This window comes from Takifugu rubripes, chromosome 8, assembly GCF_901000725.2.
Source record: "Takifugu rubripes chromosome 8, fTakRub1.2, whole genome shotgun sequence".
Taxonomy (NCBI): Eukaryota; Metazoa; Chordata; class Actinopteri; order Tetraodontiformes; family Tetraodontidae; genus Takifugu; species Takifugu rubripes.
The window spans coordinates 14,915,490-14,928,966 of NC_042292.1; the positions used below are offsets into that span (position 1 = coordinate 14,915,490).

Consider the following 13,477-nt stretch of genomic DNA (forward strand, 5'->3'; position numbering starts at 1 on the left):
TCCATAGCTGCACAATTTTGCACTTTATTTATTCAATTTTACCCTCATGCCATTAAACTACATCCGCCACGTTTACGTTTTGTTATTTGGTAAACGTGGTTTACCAAGTGCGTGTGTATTTGGCTTCCATTTAAACGCCGAAAAAGGCAAGTTCATCCAAGCTACATGAGCTAGTAAGATGTAAACAAGATACCTTCAACGTGTAGACTCTATCCCCGGCCTCATTCAGGTAATACTGCAGAAACATCTTGACAAAAACTTGACGTAAATCTTCGAAATATAAACGGATGTATCCAAAAGCTTGAATTATATTGGCAATCAGCTGCAAACACAAATTCCACACGTGCTGCGAAGCTTCTCGTCCTCGTTCTGCTCGAGAATGCGGATATCCGGCAAATGTTGCCCAGCCGCGATCGTTTCTGGGAGTTGTAGTATCTACCCCCCAGCAACAACAGGATGGAAGCCAACCTGGTGATCAAATAACCCCAAGGGTTTCTTCCTTGATCTTTAAAGAACCAGGGCCACCCTCTTTAAATGGTCTCTGTATTACATCTTAAAGAGTCCCAAATTACAGGAATAATCTTAAAAGATTCCTGTCTCAGAGTTGAATAAATTATAAAAAACTATTTGAATCGGTCAGGCCTATATTGTAGTCAAAAATCTGCCACCTCTATCAGTGGCAGATTATCAGACATGGTCACCAAAGAGATTCACTTGTTGAATGAGACAAATCCACACCACCTCCTTGATTTTACAGTTTAATAACAAAATCAAGCTTTAAAAATACAGGTAAAATAAACTGTGCATAAGTTTATTTTGACATACTTCCTTTAAAAAAGAAAAGTCTATAAATAATACACATTATGGCTTCATATGACATTTAAAATGGCACGTTGTAAACATCAAAGCAGGCTCATCACAATCTTTGGTGTATCAAGTTATATTACACTAAATTAACACATTAAAAGTACATTTACATCCAAAAAATATTATTCCACATCTGCCCCGTTGGGATTTCAAGTCCCAAAGAAAAAAAAAGAAAAAGAAAAAATAAATAGAAAAAAAGTGTAAAAGTGCTATTGCAATTTTTTGTACTGGAGTGATCCATTGCTATTGTGAGTGTTGCTGTTGTTGTTTACAGCTTCTCCGTTGGCCAGCAGAGATCCGGTCTCATCTGGATGCAGGTACTCATTCAGAACTCTCTGATAGGTCGGGTGGCTGGTCAGCACTCGTAGCAGATGTTCTGATGTGAGCAGAGCAGATGTTAACCCAACAGTAATGACTGAAATAAAAGACTATAATAAACCACAGCTCACCTTCGGTGAGGCAGCCGTGATTTGAGGCCTCGGCATAAAGCTCCTCAACTTTGTGCTGAGGAACGCCCAGCAGCGCTCCCATGAGGTTGGAGAGATCCCCTGCACTCAAACTGCCATGGCCTTCTTTATCAAAGCACTGATGAAACAAATTCAACATGGAAGATTTACTGTGGAAACAAACCTAAAAAAAAAAAAAAAAAAAAAAAGACTTGCATTAAGGGAAGAGTCTCACAGTAAAAGCTGTGTGAAGTAGAGATTTGAAGCTGACAAATCCTGACAGGGCAGCGACGCTGAAATAGACGTGTCTGAGGTCCACATTTTCATCCTGGAGGGAAGAAAATGTGAAATAAAGCTTGTGACATGAGCACAAATTCACAGGAAAAAAAGAAAATCCTGCCTTAAAGTAAAGGCTGCAGATTGTGACAGCTGCCCGCTTGTCCGTCAGCCCCAGAATGGAGACGAGATCCTCCGCGCAGGCCTTGACAGACCCCGACTGACACCTGTCAATCATTCTCCTGAGTGCTGCTTCCACCTCGGCTGCTCCCAGGCTGAATGAGGAGAGGACCATGAGGAATGGAGGGAGCAGGTGGAGCTGAGAAACTAGCCAAGATATAAACTCTCACCCATTTTTGCGCAACAGCGAGAGAGTTTCCCTGGCAGGTGAATCCAGCGGGAGAGACAGACCACCCAGTTTATGGACGGGAATCCGGCCCTCCATCACATAATCTGTAGCTGGGACTCCAAGAGCCCTGAAACCAAGCAGGATATTACAAATCATATCAAAAGGGTCCTCGTTCCTCATCAAATTAGAAGATATTTACTACCATCTACTGGCGAACGCCGGCTACTACACATCTCTAAAAACAGCTTCTTACCTGGCCATTAGTTTCTGAACATTGTCGGCATACAGGTTAGGGTCTTTCTTCTCCTCCAGGGAGGGGCTGTAAACTGGCAGGAACTGCAGTTCACATCAAAAGGTTAAAAGAGAGTCACAAAAATAACTTTAGAGCTTTAAAACACTGGTTAACTAACCTCTATCGTCATGTTGGTGTACAGCTGTGAAGCCGTGTGCCAAAGCACCTCCAGCCTGTTGGATACAGATAAGATTCCATGTAAAAAACAAAAAAGACTTTCAGTTTCTAACATTAAGAAAATAATCCAGAGCTTTTGTGGCACGGCCACATGCGTGACTACAGCCGAGGACTGGAGCAGTGGGTGGGTGCGTGGCGACAGGTGCACAAGAATTCAAATGCTGTAAAACAGCCAGCTAAGATATTTACACAAGATTACAAGCTGGAGAAGAGACATGAGAGGTGCGACATGGGTTTGAGAACGGACGTTTACTCCACCCTGGTCCCACCCGACACTCAAAACGTCTGAGCTTGAGAGCCGACGTCCCTTTCTAGTCATTGGCTGCATGTGTGAGAATGCAAATGTGGGAAAAGTGGCTGATCTGATTCTTCCGAGATCATTTTGGGACACAACACTGGTGTCCTTTAACCATGCCAGAGCTTCATGTCTGATATACCTCCGATACCCGACGGTTTACTCACCAGGTCGTTCCTTTGTATGTCCAGCGAACGCAATCCTGCAAAGAGAAAATGCATTTTTGACACCAGGCGAAAGTCACTTTTACAGGAGCCGTTGTGCAAACAAGAAGGCAGTTCAGTAAGGCATCTATGGAGCAATAAAAACAGGAATGTTGTGTACACATTGATCTGTGGGCAGGGCCCAGAACACGCGTGTCAGAACAAAAGGGGCCTTCAAACAAAGGAACCATTGTATGTGCAACGATGCTTAATTGAAGTCCATTTTCATTATAAAGAAAAACTTGGAATTTCACCCCAGAGGTGTCTTAACACAGGCGGGTTTCTGTAATTCGGGTTCCGAAGTGTAAATAACCAAGACTGTGAATGGATCCGTCCCTCTGAGGTAATGAGGCGTGATAATGAGGCGACGCCGCACAATAAAAGAGTGACAAAAAAAGGTTGTGGAAACTACGGTTGCGCTGACGAACAAAGGCGCGTTTGTCGGCCACGCCTCTGGAGCTATGCGACCCGTGCTGGTGTTGGGCCTCGTATCGGTTTTGGTTTCACTCACCAGCTCGTTGGGGTAACGCAGCAGAACCGGCTGGACCGGGACCCCGGCGAGAAAGGCACCTGAAAGCAGGAAACGTTCACCGATCACAGCCTGGTAATCTCACGCCAGTCATTCCAACAGTGTTCGGGAGTCAGTACGTGCCGAGTCATCCCTGAATAGACAACTCACCAGGCTTGAACTTGATCAGCGCTCTGCCATTGGTGGTCGTTCCCTCTGGAAACATCAGCATCTGGACAACAACAAGAATGAGTGCTGAAATGTTTATTCTTCTCAAACCGCCAGGAGACCCAAACAAATAGAGCTTCTCTAACCTGAGGCCAGTAGCCCTGAGACGTCAGCCTCTCGTTGAGCTGGGCGACCGCCTTCTTCCTCGACTCTGGATCTTTTCTACTCACAAGAACCGACTGGTTGAACTCCAGCAGAGCTGGAAACCAAAAGGTTGGGCAAAGTAGATCAGAAGTCACGGGAGTGACTCACTAATTATTTTCCAACTTCCTCAAATACTGATATTTATCCAAACAGCTTTGCACATAATGGGTTTAACGCAATTTGGACCCTGATGAGCTCAAGGGCTGTGCCCTTACCTCCAATCACAGGCAGTTTGGTGTTCTCTGACCGGGACACCACCGTTGCCAGCTGGGTTGGATACAGAACCAACATGTCCAGAAAGCTGCTGTGAGGGGCCACCACCAGAACCGGCGCCTCCTTCAGGTCCGCCCGCCGACCCTTCACCCTGACCCACAGGAAGCCCATAGAGAAAAAGACAGCCCGGCTGAGCAGCCAGATGATGGGATGTAAGAGCCAGCGCCTCCAGCCTGTCACCGGCCGAGAGCATTCCTCTTCAGACAGGCCGGCCAGTCGGAGCCGAGCGAAAGGCCACGAGATGAGGAAGAAGAGAGATGCCATGGCGATGCGAAGAGGGAAGAGAATGCTGCCCAGGATGATGCCCTGAGAGGGATGAGGTGAGGGTTAAGGCAGCTGGGAGGGAACTGCTCCTTTTCAGTCATCACATATTGAGACAAAGTCCATCAGTCTGAACCATTTGTGTAAATGCGATGTAAAATAAATAAAAAGGTTCTTATCAACTGGAATGTCCATGTTATGTGATTTATGCCACCATCCATCATCTTTTGCGTCACAGCATAAAAAGAGGTTTATGACAAGTCTGTTTGCTTAAGGGCCAAGATGGTGACTGAAAATGACCTCTCTCTCAGAAGAGTTAAAAATAACAATTCCATAAAAATCGTTTAAAAAGAAACAGGATCAATCTGGTGAGTCAATTGCAACGTGAACGAGACTCGATGCGTTTCATGTTGATTGGCAACAATAAATGTAACATTACTTTAAAATGGAGCAGCAATAAAACCAGCTTGTGTTGTTTGGTTTGACAGAAGCCAATGGTAATTTCAACAGCAAAGCTAATATGAAGTTAATTAGTGACAAATTACTTTCAGGCGTGACCTTTTTCAAGCCACATTCGACGCTTTCTGCTGTCAACTTACTGTATCTGTTTTTGCTAGAAACATAAAAATGTGTTGGGTTCTTTAAACTTTAAAAGTTCAGTTACCTTGGTCCTCTGAAATCTTGTCATCTTCAGCTCGTGGACAAAAGGATGTGGATACTCGTGCGTGCACGAGAGCCCGTTGTGGCTCCCCATGGCGACGGAAGAAAACCGGACAATCACCTAATGACTTTAATGAAGTTCTAAAACTAATGGGGAAAAAAGATGAGAACAGTATTTTTTTTCTTTTATCAGATAAATGATAGCTTTAAAAAAAAGTGCCGGGCGCTGAATAAAAAATAAATAAAAATACAACAGCTAAAAACGCGAGGCTCCTCGTGCGGACGAGCCGCTGCCCCGTGCGACGAAATTCGATGTTTTAACCGAGACAGTCGGCTTCTCTTCTACCTCCCCTTCACCTGCCACGCCCCCTCACACCGTGGTGGCCACGCCCACCGCAACTCAACGCTGGGTCAGGCGAGTCAGACCGGTCCCGCTAAAATCTGTTGTCCTGTTACGCTGAATTGCACAATTCACTTACTGCTTTTTCCCCCCATGACAACCAATAATTAATTATCTGCAGTTGATTTATGGAATATTACTGATAGCAATAAAGATTTATGGGCGTTTGGAAGCCTTAAAAAACGTTTGATGAATATATTTCTTTATTTCACAATAATAATGCCAAGTCTACTTACAAGGTTGCTGCTATACTCAACCAACAACCTAAAACCACTTAATTACAAAAACACTAAAAATAGTAGCATGCGTTATGATCAAACCTCATGGCTTTGATTTTTGGAAGATGAAAGGAAAAAAGTCCTTCCAGAGAATCCCAAAACCACCAGACTTATCTCTACCAACAGTTATCTACGTTCCAAAGATGAATTCATGAAATTTATTTCTTCTGGTGCATCTTAAGTTGGATCCCATGAAAGTTTCTGAGCACAAGAGTTTATTACACTCCTTAAATCTGTAAAGGGCTCCTCCAGCCTGCTATAATAAATCGAAAACAATTCTTGTATCCTAAAATATTTCCAAAAGTAAAAATTCTAAAAGTTTATAACCAGGCTCAGCCTTTCACATGTTTTTTATACAAACTTTCAGGTTCCTAGTTGTTCCTAATGACTGCTTTTATACTTCTTGAGGTGTTGACACACCCGTGCACTTATAAAAGTATGCATGGAAGCTCCCTGCAGATATGTTTGGAGCAAATTGCGTCAGGCTGTTTACACTTGACGTCTGGTATGAATCACCATTGTTTAAAGCTGTTTTACCTCATTCTGTTCATGACGGGCTGCTGGACATTTGGCAAACAAATTTAAGAGCCTGTTTATAGAACTGAAGACATTGAATTTATTCAGTCAATAAAGATTTATTTTATAGAACATCTTTAAAGAGAAAATCAGTATAAATAAACAGTTCTATAAATTAAAACCGGTTAGCATTTGTTGGGAGAAGACTTAATCGACACATATTTAGTAGAGTGAGAACCAAAAATAAAGGTGGAACAGAAGAAGAAAATATGGCTGTAATGCGAGCAAAGACACACTCCTGTTTAGATCATTCGGTGACTCCAGAGCCTGGAATGAAAGAAAAAACTAGTGTGGAAATTAACCAAAAACCTAGGGGGGCGGGGGATAATCCTCAAAACACGTCTTTGATGTTGTAGCCACCACTGCAGTTGTCGACTGCTGGAGGTTGTTGAAGACGTATTCAGGCTGAGTGAATGTATGAAAACAACGCTTTAATCAACATGTTCCAACCTCTTCACAAGACCATCCCTCCACCCAGGATCTCCAGCCTCTGTTGAGAGAAATAAACGGGAATATTGAGTTTAACGGCTGAAGCTATTGATCCAAGTGTCATTGCAGTCATATTTCAACTTCACTAATGATTGAACAGAAATTAGTTTCAAATAGAATTTTTTTTAAAAATATATATTTTGGAAGGCAACTCAAAAATACAACACAATCTCCGCGGACCGAAATGACAAATCCTTTACCTGAGGTGGTTCTATGAAGGCCAGCCAATCAGATGAGTGCGTCGGGAGTAACCCCATCGACTGACATTTGTAGATGGCCAGTGCTGAGCCCAGGAGGTTACCGATCAGGTAGACAAGGCCCTGAAGCCACTGCTGACTGGAACTCTCCAACAGTTTAAAGGCTGACAACAGAAGGAATGAATGGAATGAATGGCGCGATGGGTCATGTGACTGTAACGACTCAAAACGGTGTTGATACTAGATACCCACTGGCAGACATTGACATGAGAGCCTGTATGGGTCTCCAGGCCATCATGCAGACCATCATGATGGGGAAGATGGAGATTGTGTTGCCCGACATGTACATGATGAAGAGGTTCATTGGGATCTGCTTCAGGGGCCCGAGAGCCACGTCCCAACAGCGCTGTAAAATAAAGACATCTAATTCTGATTCTAATGATTCTTCTAAAATTGAAATGGAAAAAAAAAAAAAGAGAACTGACTCTTGGCTGCTTACCTTCTCCACCAGGTTCTTATCAGTCTCCTGGATGCTGGTGTCAGGCACAGGCTTCTCTGAATAACCGATGGGATAAACGACATCTCCCTGACCGCCCTGGCGTTCGCCTCGACTCCTGCAGCAGAGAGGCAACACAAAAGAGGAATCTTACTCTTCATTTTCTATGATTATCTCCTCATGGAGACACTTTCTGTAATAACCATCAACACTGTGGACTACGGGACCATGTTTCCAGCAAAAAAAGAGCTCTTGACAATGACAGGTGAAGCATGTTAAGGATGCAGTTTTAATGTTTACCTGGTATTTCCCAAGCTCAGTTCCAGAGCCCATTTCATTCTCCTGGCACCGCTGCCTCCTCTGGTGGACAAGGCTCCCCCTGAGCTCCCTCCTCCAGCTGCCCCTTGTCTCCCTGGAGATGCCATGGCAACCAGATGCACTAAAGATATACCTACAAAGACAGAGAGCAGATGTGTTTTTTATTCCCACAGAATTCTTGACCAAGTTTTCCAATGTCGACGCAGGTGCATAAAGCCCTTCAGTCCATTTCAATACATGTTTGATTTGAGTAACAATGAGGATTATTTCCAAGAACAAAAGCATTATCTTAGTTGTGATCTTATTTGACCATTAGTTTATTGATGTTAAGGGAAGATGAAATAGCAGCACTTACAGCAGCTAATAACATAACTACACACAAACAAGTGATATAAACTTGAACATGGGACAACACAGCAAACACTGTTGTATTGTGAGCAATTTCAAGATGGCACACAAATCTCGACTAACAACACAAGTATAAATAACTGTTCCATCAAGGTTCATGCTGTGTTACTTAAATGCAGCAGAGAAAATCTGCCTTTGATGAAACAAACACGTTACATGAAGGAAATGTTACAAATGTTACTTCGGCCGTCGTCTTACCCCACGAACGCAGTCAAATGCCGGGTATTTTTTTTGTTTAAGCGAGAATTTTGACAGAATTAGCGACCTGCGTCGAGTGAAGGAAAAAAAAATCGTCCTGTCGCCACTCAGAAGCTCCGGGACGCCTAATGATGACGCAGATGTTTCCGGCGCAAATATTACGCCACTTCCTCCTCGAGGACAAGCGTGAGCAGTCGCGCTACTGACATAGACCAGATGCATTTTAGAATTTGCACCTTGCATAGGAAAAGTAAGAAAATCGTCTAACAAGCGGCCTGTAATGGATCTGTCCTTGAAACCTAGAGCTTAGCCTTGGTGAAAAGATCACCGAGACTGAAGATTATAGACTTTAGAGAATGGAGGCACATGGAGAGAGGTCTGACTTGTCCTCCTTTAATAGGGGATAGGGGTTGTTTGAATTAAAAACAAGCCTCTCAGATCATTTGGACTCATATTGTCAGATAATTCTAGGTGACATAACATAAGGTTGCTTTATGATCAAAGCTTCTTGGTTTGATGCTTGAAATGTCAAAGCCCCTTCAGAATTTGGAACACCACCAACATTTTATCAGCTTTTCCCAGTTCATAATAAACAGTTCTTGAAAATTTAATTAAAATCAGTTAACTTTGAGTTATTTGGCTAACAGGCAGACAGATGCCAGCTGTCATAACCATAGCGGAGATAATAAACCTCTAAAAATTTAGTCCAATTTTAAATAAATGTTTAGCACCATAGACTAACTGCAACTATATATTATCATACACAAAATCACATATTTTGCAATAATTGAAAAATATTTTTAAGCTTTACCGTAAGTATTTCTATGGACTATTTTTGAGTTTTTATATTCTCTTTTACAATCACATAATGCTGTCGCCATTTATTTCTAATCCTTGAATTGTTAAGAAATGTTAAGAAATTCATGTGATAGAATTTGAGAGTAATATTAATATTAGTGCCTCTGATGTCAATGTAATAAAATTTGAAAATTATTTTCCTCAAATAACCCCTCTATACACACACACACAGCCACACACAGCCACACAAAGAATATAAAAGCATTTATAAATGGGACACAATGTGTGTCAGATGTAACACAAGGAATATACCAAAAGGCAGTTCTTTAAACATATGTGATACTGCTGTGTACATTTCATCATTTGTCAGTTGTATTTGCGCTCCTGTGGTGCCAAAACACTGCCCAGTCATTTCATGGCCGATAAGTTGATTAAGACCAAACTGCTGGAGGATGTTTCTGTTCGGAAGAGCTCATACTTGTTATTCGTAAAAAAAAAAGTAGCAGCAAATAAAAAATGTTAGCCATGTCATCTGAATTCATTCGCCCCGCTACCATCTTTGTTTCTAAAAAGTATAACATCAACACTAGATATGGTTCTTTATCTATACATTGCCATCACTTATATAGGCTGAGCTCAGGGCTGTGGTAGAGACACATGTAGGAGTCACACAGCAGGCGGCGGACGGGCTCCCGTAAGGATGCTGTGTCGACTCTGCTCAGCTCTTCCTCCGTGAGACTGAGGTATCGGCCCACCTCGGGACACGCCTTCACATGGGGGATATTAAAGCCGTTCTCACCCCCTGAGAGAGATCACAGAAGTGGGAAGATTTTAGGACCCGTCCTTGGGGTTTTTTGGGCGGACCCTGCAGCGTGCTGGTCCCTCACCTTCTCGATCGGCCATGCTGTCAAAGAACAGCCAGTCAGTGATGAGCGGCCCGTGCTTCACGAAGCTTACGTAATGGCTGGTCTCGATGCACGTCACAGCGAAGAGAGACATTTTCTGGCGGGCAGAGTGAAGAGAGCCGGTCCATGTCCCCTCTGGGATGGACACCTTCACTGGACTGTGGGACACTCGCTTCCTGTGACTGTGGACCTGCTCATTCAGCCAGAGGTCTCATATGAACGCATTGGCAAAAGCATTATATAGCACATTAGGCTCAAAAATATGCTCACCTGTGTGTTACAAGTCTGGCAATACTGTTTGAGATGACCTGGAGTGATGTCCATGTCTTCATAACACTGAGAACACTCCCACTCAGCCACAGTCTGACAGATGCTGCACTGTCTCAGGGCTGCAAGTAGAACAAAATGAACCAGCAAAATACAAAAGACAACAGGAAATTGAGGGGAAAAAAAATCTGAAAAATTGTCCCCACTGTCATCCAACAGGTCTGTAAGGTCCAGACTGAGAGTGGGCAGGATGGCGTCAAACATTTTGAAGTCTTTTCCAAATCGAGGCATGAGCAGCAACAGGCAGGACGGAGACTGGTTGGATCAATACGAGATGGTTTTGTTGTTTTGTTTTGATATAAACGTGCCGTTTTCTCATTTAAAACATCTACATGACATAGAAATTTGTGTTACCTCGACTAACTTGAGGCCGGAGTGGAGGAAAGATGACTCCATCAGCTTTTGGACGCTGGCGACTCTCATTCGGCTTGATGACGGGAATGCCAGCGGAATGGGGGAGTTGACGGGGGAGGGGGAGGATGGTGATGAAGGTGAGGATGGAAGAGTGGGCGGGAAGAGCTGGTAGAGGTGACACTCTTGAGGCTGATGAGTCATCGACCTGCAGGGAAGGGCGTTTTAACGTTTAAAACAAATGAGTTCAAAGATTTCAAAACAACACAAATAGCAGCCTTTTAAATCCACCTTTGTATCACAAGTAAATGCTGCCCCTGCCTAAAGGCAGGAAAGGGGCAAGATTGGTGCAAGCGTGGCGACGTTACCTTATCTTGAGGAGAGGCTCGACCCGAAGGAGCTGGAAAAGCTTGTTGAGGAACTCTTCAGGATCTGATGAGCAGAACGAGACGGCATTCCTCAGTCGCATCACTTGACATGTTTACACACCTGCGGAGTGCGTCTGACTCTGAGGCCACGCCCAATGTCTCACACACAAAACACAACCTTTCTCCTTATTGGTGAAGCCCATGTCCTGGTTTGCTGCTTCCAGCAGTCGTCTCAGGGCCATGGTCTTACTGGCACACACGTAACCGTACCTTGGAAACACACCAGTGCCTGTCAGCAACGTTTCTGACCCGCCCTCACACACTGCAGTTAGTGCCTTAAGTTTTCAGGATGCTTTGACGCACCTTCGCAGGGGGTTGACGATCTCGCAACGCAGCAGATCCTGAGCCTGTTTAGAGTTCTGCTCCGTCTCATCGTCAGTGGGCCAGAACAACACCCAGTCTGCTGAACTGCAGCAGGAGAACATGCTGTGGGGAAGGCAGCGGGTGAGTGAACGTCGTTAGTCCATCCTGTTGTTACAGTGTGCAAGAGGCCTCTGATTTTACCTAAACAGTGTAGCATCCAGGTAGCAGGAGTTCAGGTGACCCTGGATGCCCCGCTTCCAGCCCTGGTACAGCTCACTGGCTTCATCCCCTTCCAGTGGGGCAGTGTGTTCATCTACCCTCTCGCTGCCCCACTCTGCAAACGCTGGAAACACCCAAGATTACAGTTTTTAACCCCGAATCTACGAGTAATTGATGTCAAACTATTCTGGCGACAAATCACCCCTGTAGCATTTCCCTACCTACAGAGTTGCATCTTTCCACTTGATTGACCGGTGCCTCCGGGGCAGGAAACCGGGAATCTCTTCTGCAGTTGCGAAGCTTGACAAACAGCCCTTTGTTGGCCGGGCAGCGGAAATGACGTTCACCGAGGTAACTGCCGTCTGTCCCAGCAGAAATTTCCTGGTCCTGCATCAGTGGATTTTGTTAATAACACCATAACAGCCACAAAACTGAGCTTCTGCCTTACCAGCTCAATTCCCGCAACTTGCTCCGGAATCCCACCGATCCGACCAATCCAGCGGATAACTCCGAAAAGTGGCGGGTCGTTCACCTCCACCATCGATCCCACCTCCAGCTCACCGCCTCCATCATCAAATACAGCGTCGGTGTCGTCCGGCGACCTCAGCGGTGAAGGCAAGTCCTGCAGGCCGTTGGTGTCCTGGAGCGGCTCGGGGTCTGAGGGGAGCATCGGGCTGGAGGGCTTGGGAGGGGGGACAGGCGGCAGCGGCTTCACGGAGGGTTTTGGGGGCGGCAAAGGAGGTATATTCAGCGCTTGTTTGGTCGGGGGCATGAGGGCTATCTTGGAAGTGGAGGCAGGCGGGGACATAGGGGGTGGTTTAGTGGTGGGAGGTATGACAGGCTTCAGGATGGGTTGCTTAATTTGGTGAAGAGGATTGTGGCGACGACTTTTAGGCTCTAAAAGGAAAAGGAGGGATTTTGATTTGTAATGATAGTATTCTGCATGTAATTTAACCGCTTACAATGTTGCATTGAGACACGACATGTTTCGACAGCCGTACCAGGGGACACCTTGTTGATATGCACAAGATATCCATACTGAGGGGAAGGAATCTGGCAGAGTTTCTCTCCCTTATAAAACCCATCCCAATTACCAAAAGGAGAGTCCTGTAACACAGCAACAGCCAAAGACAAAGGAGAGATGTTAGTCTTTGAATGTGGGACTAAATTATTTAGCCAGATAAAAGGGTAAAATACTGACCAGTAGGACTCCGACATACATTCCGGATGAGGACTTGCCAGGTAGGAGGCCACAGAAGCAAACCTCTCCCCCATACACACTGTCATTCAGAGGGAAACAAACCCGCTGGCCAATGTGGAAAGGCGGAGGCGATGTGGAATTTCGGACGTGGCTCTGGCCTTGAGGCACAGAATCCACCGTTCGAGGTATGATGCCTGTCGCCTGCTGCGGAGGGGGGCTGCTGGGGCGATGCTGCTTGAAAGCGACGTGACGACTCGGCTGCTGCTGGTGATGACTGAGGCGGGCGTTGTTGAAATGGTGGCCGTTGACGTTAACGTTGTTGCCGCTCCGGTGGTGCTCCTTCTCACGTGCTCGCTCCTGTGCATCGGAGCCGCTGCCGCGGGACCAGCGACGGAGGCTTATGTGGCTCACCGGCAGGAAGACGGCACATCCTTCAGGACAGGTGAAGAGTCGATGCCCTTTGTAGGAGCCGTTGCTTGTTCCCTTACCTGCCGCTGAACCCTGGGAACAAAAGTGAAAAAGTCTAAATCTAAATATTTTCTGTTGAGTGATTTCAATTAGGCAGGTTTCACTGAAATGTCTTAAGTTTAATCTACCTTAAGTCGG

General features: G+C 45.0%; 3 protein-coding genes across 4 annotated transcripts; all 3 read right to left on the minus strand.

Annotated features, from left to right (window-relative positions):
- Positions 1–745: 745 nt before the first annotated feature.
- Positions 746–5,333, minus strand: lpcat4 (lysophosphatidylcholine acyltransferase 4). Of its 2 annotated transcripts, XM_003976366.3 has the most exons (13): positions 4,984–5,324; positions 4,001–4,364; positions 3,728–3,840; positions 3,585–3,645; positions 3,417–3,475; positions 2,870–2,904; positions 2,349–2,403; positions 2,192–2,274; positions 1,940–2,065; positions 1,714–1,864; positions 1,549–1,641; positions 1,317–1,452; positions 746–1,243 (listed from the first exon to the last, which is right to left on the minus strand). In XM_003976366.3, exons 1-13 carry the CDS (start codon positions 5,071–5,073, stop codon positions 1,077–1,079), a joined length of 1,533 nt encoding a protein of 510 aa, XP_003976415.2. In that variant the 5' UTR covers positions 5,074–5,324; the 3' UTR covers positions 746–1,076. The 2 variants fall into 2 exon arrangements, with proteins under 2 accessions (XP_003976415.2, XP_011615589.2); XM_011617287.2 differs by lacking the exon at positions 746–1,243 and having other exon boundaries at positions 1,328–1,452; positions 1,530–1,641; positions 4,984–5,333.
- Positions 5,334–6,249: 916 nt separating this feature from the next.
- emc4 (ER membrane protein complex subunit 4) lies at positions 6,250–8,490 on the minus strand. The gene is made up of 6 exons (XM_003976367.3): positions 8,340–8,490; positions 7,716–7,866; positions 7,419–7,533; positions 7,172–7,325; positions 6,923–7,083; positions 6,250–6,723 (listed from the first exon to the last, which is right to left on the minus strand). Exons 2-6 carry the CDS (start codon positions 7,838–7,840, stop codon positions 6,688–6,690), a joined length of 591 nt encoding a protein of 196 aa, XP_003976416.1. The 5' UTR covers positions 7,841–7,866; positions 8,340–8,490; the 3' UTR covers positions 6,250–6,687.
- An 894-nt stretch (positions 8,491–9,384) lies between these two features.
- cyld3 (cylindromatosis (turban tumor syndrome) 3) lies at positions 9,385–12,038 on the minus strand. Its single transcript, XM_029839602.1, has 9 exons — positions 11,896–12,038; positions 11,653–11,794; positions 11,452–11,574; positions 11,267–11,358; positions 11,089–11,152; positions 10,724–10,928; positions 10,313–10,624; positions 10,025–10,232; positions 9,385–9,939 (listed from the first exon to the last, which is right to left on the minus strand). The coding sequence occupies exons 1-9, from the start codon at positions 11,903–11,905 to the stop codon at positions 9,755–9,757; spliced, it is 1,341 nt and encodes a 446-aa protein (XP_029695462.1). The 5' UTR covers positions 11,906–12,038; the 3' UTR covers positions 9,385–9,754.
- Between the last annotated feature and the right edge of the window lie 1,439 nt (positions 12,039–13,477).

Excerpts from the sequence above, each read along its gene's own strand:
- lpcat4 (XM_003976366.3), bottom strand. The coding sequence starts at position 5,073 with ATGGGGAGCCACAACGGGCTCTCGTGCACGCACGAGTATCCACATCCT. Across the intron at positions 4,365-4,983 it reads CAAGATTTCAGAGGACCAAG|GGCATCATCCTGGGCAGCAT; the intron begins GTAACTGAACTT and ends CATCCCTCTCAG. Across the intron at positions 1,244-1,316 it reads TCACGGCTGCCTCACCGAAG|AACATCTGCTACGAGTGCTG; the intron begins GTGAGCTGTGGT and ends TGCTCACATCAG.
- emc4 (XM_003976367.3), bottom strand. The coding sequence starts at position 7,840 with ATGGCATCTCCAGGGAGACAAGGGGCAGCTGGAGGAGGGAGCTCAGGG. Across the intron at positions 7,534-7,715 it reads CTGAGCTTGGGAAATACCAG|GAGTCGAGGCGAACGCCAGG; the intron begins GTAAACATTAAA and ends TCTCTGCTGCAG. Across the intron at positions 7,084-7,171 it reads TCTCATGTCAATGTCTGCCA|CCTTTAAACTGTTGGAGAGT; the intron begins GTGGGTATCTAG and ends TTCTGTTGTCAG.
- cyld3 (XM_029839602.1), bottom strand. Across the intron at positions 11,359-11,451 it reads ATCGTCAACCCCCTGCGAAG|GTACGGTTACGTGTGTGCCA; the intron begins GTGCGTCAAAGC and ends TGTGTTTCCAAG. Across the intron at positions 10,625-10,723 it reads CCGGCCTCAAGTTAGTCGAG|TCTCCGTCCTGCCTGTTGCT; the intron begins GTAACACAAATT and ends TGATCCAACCAG.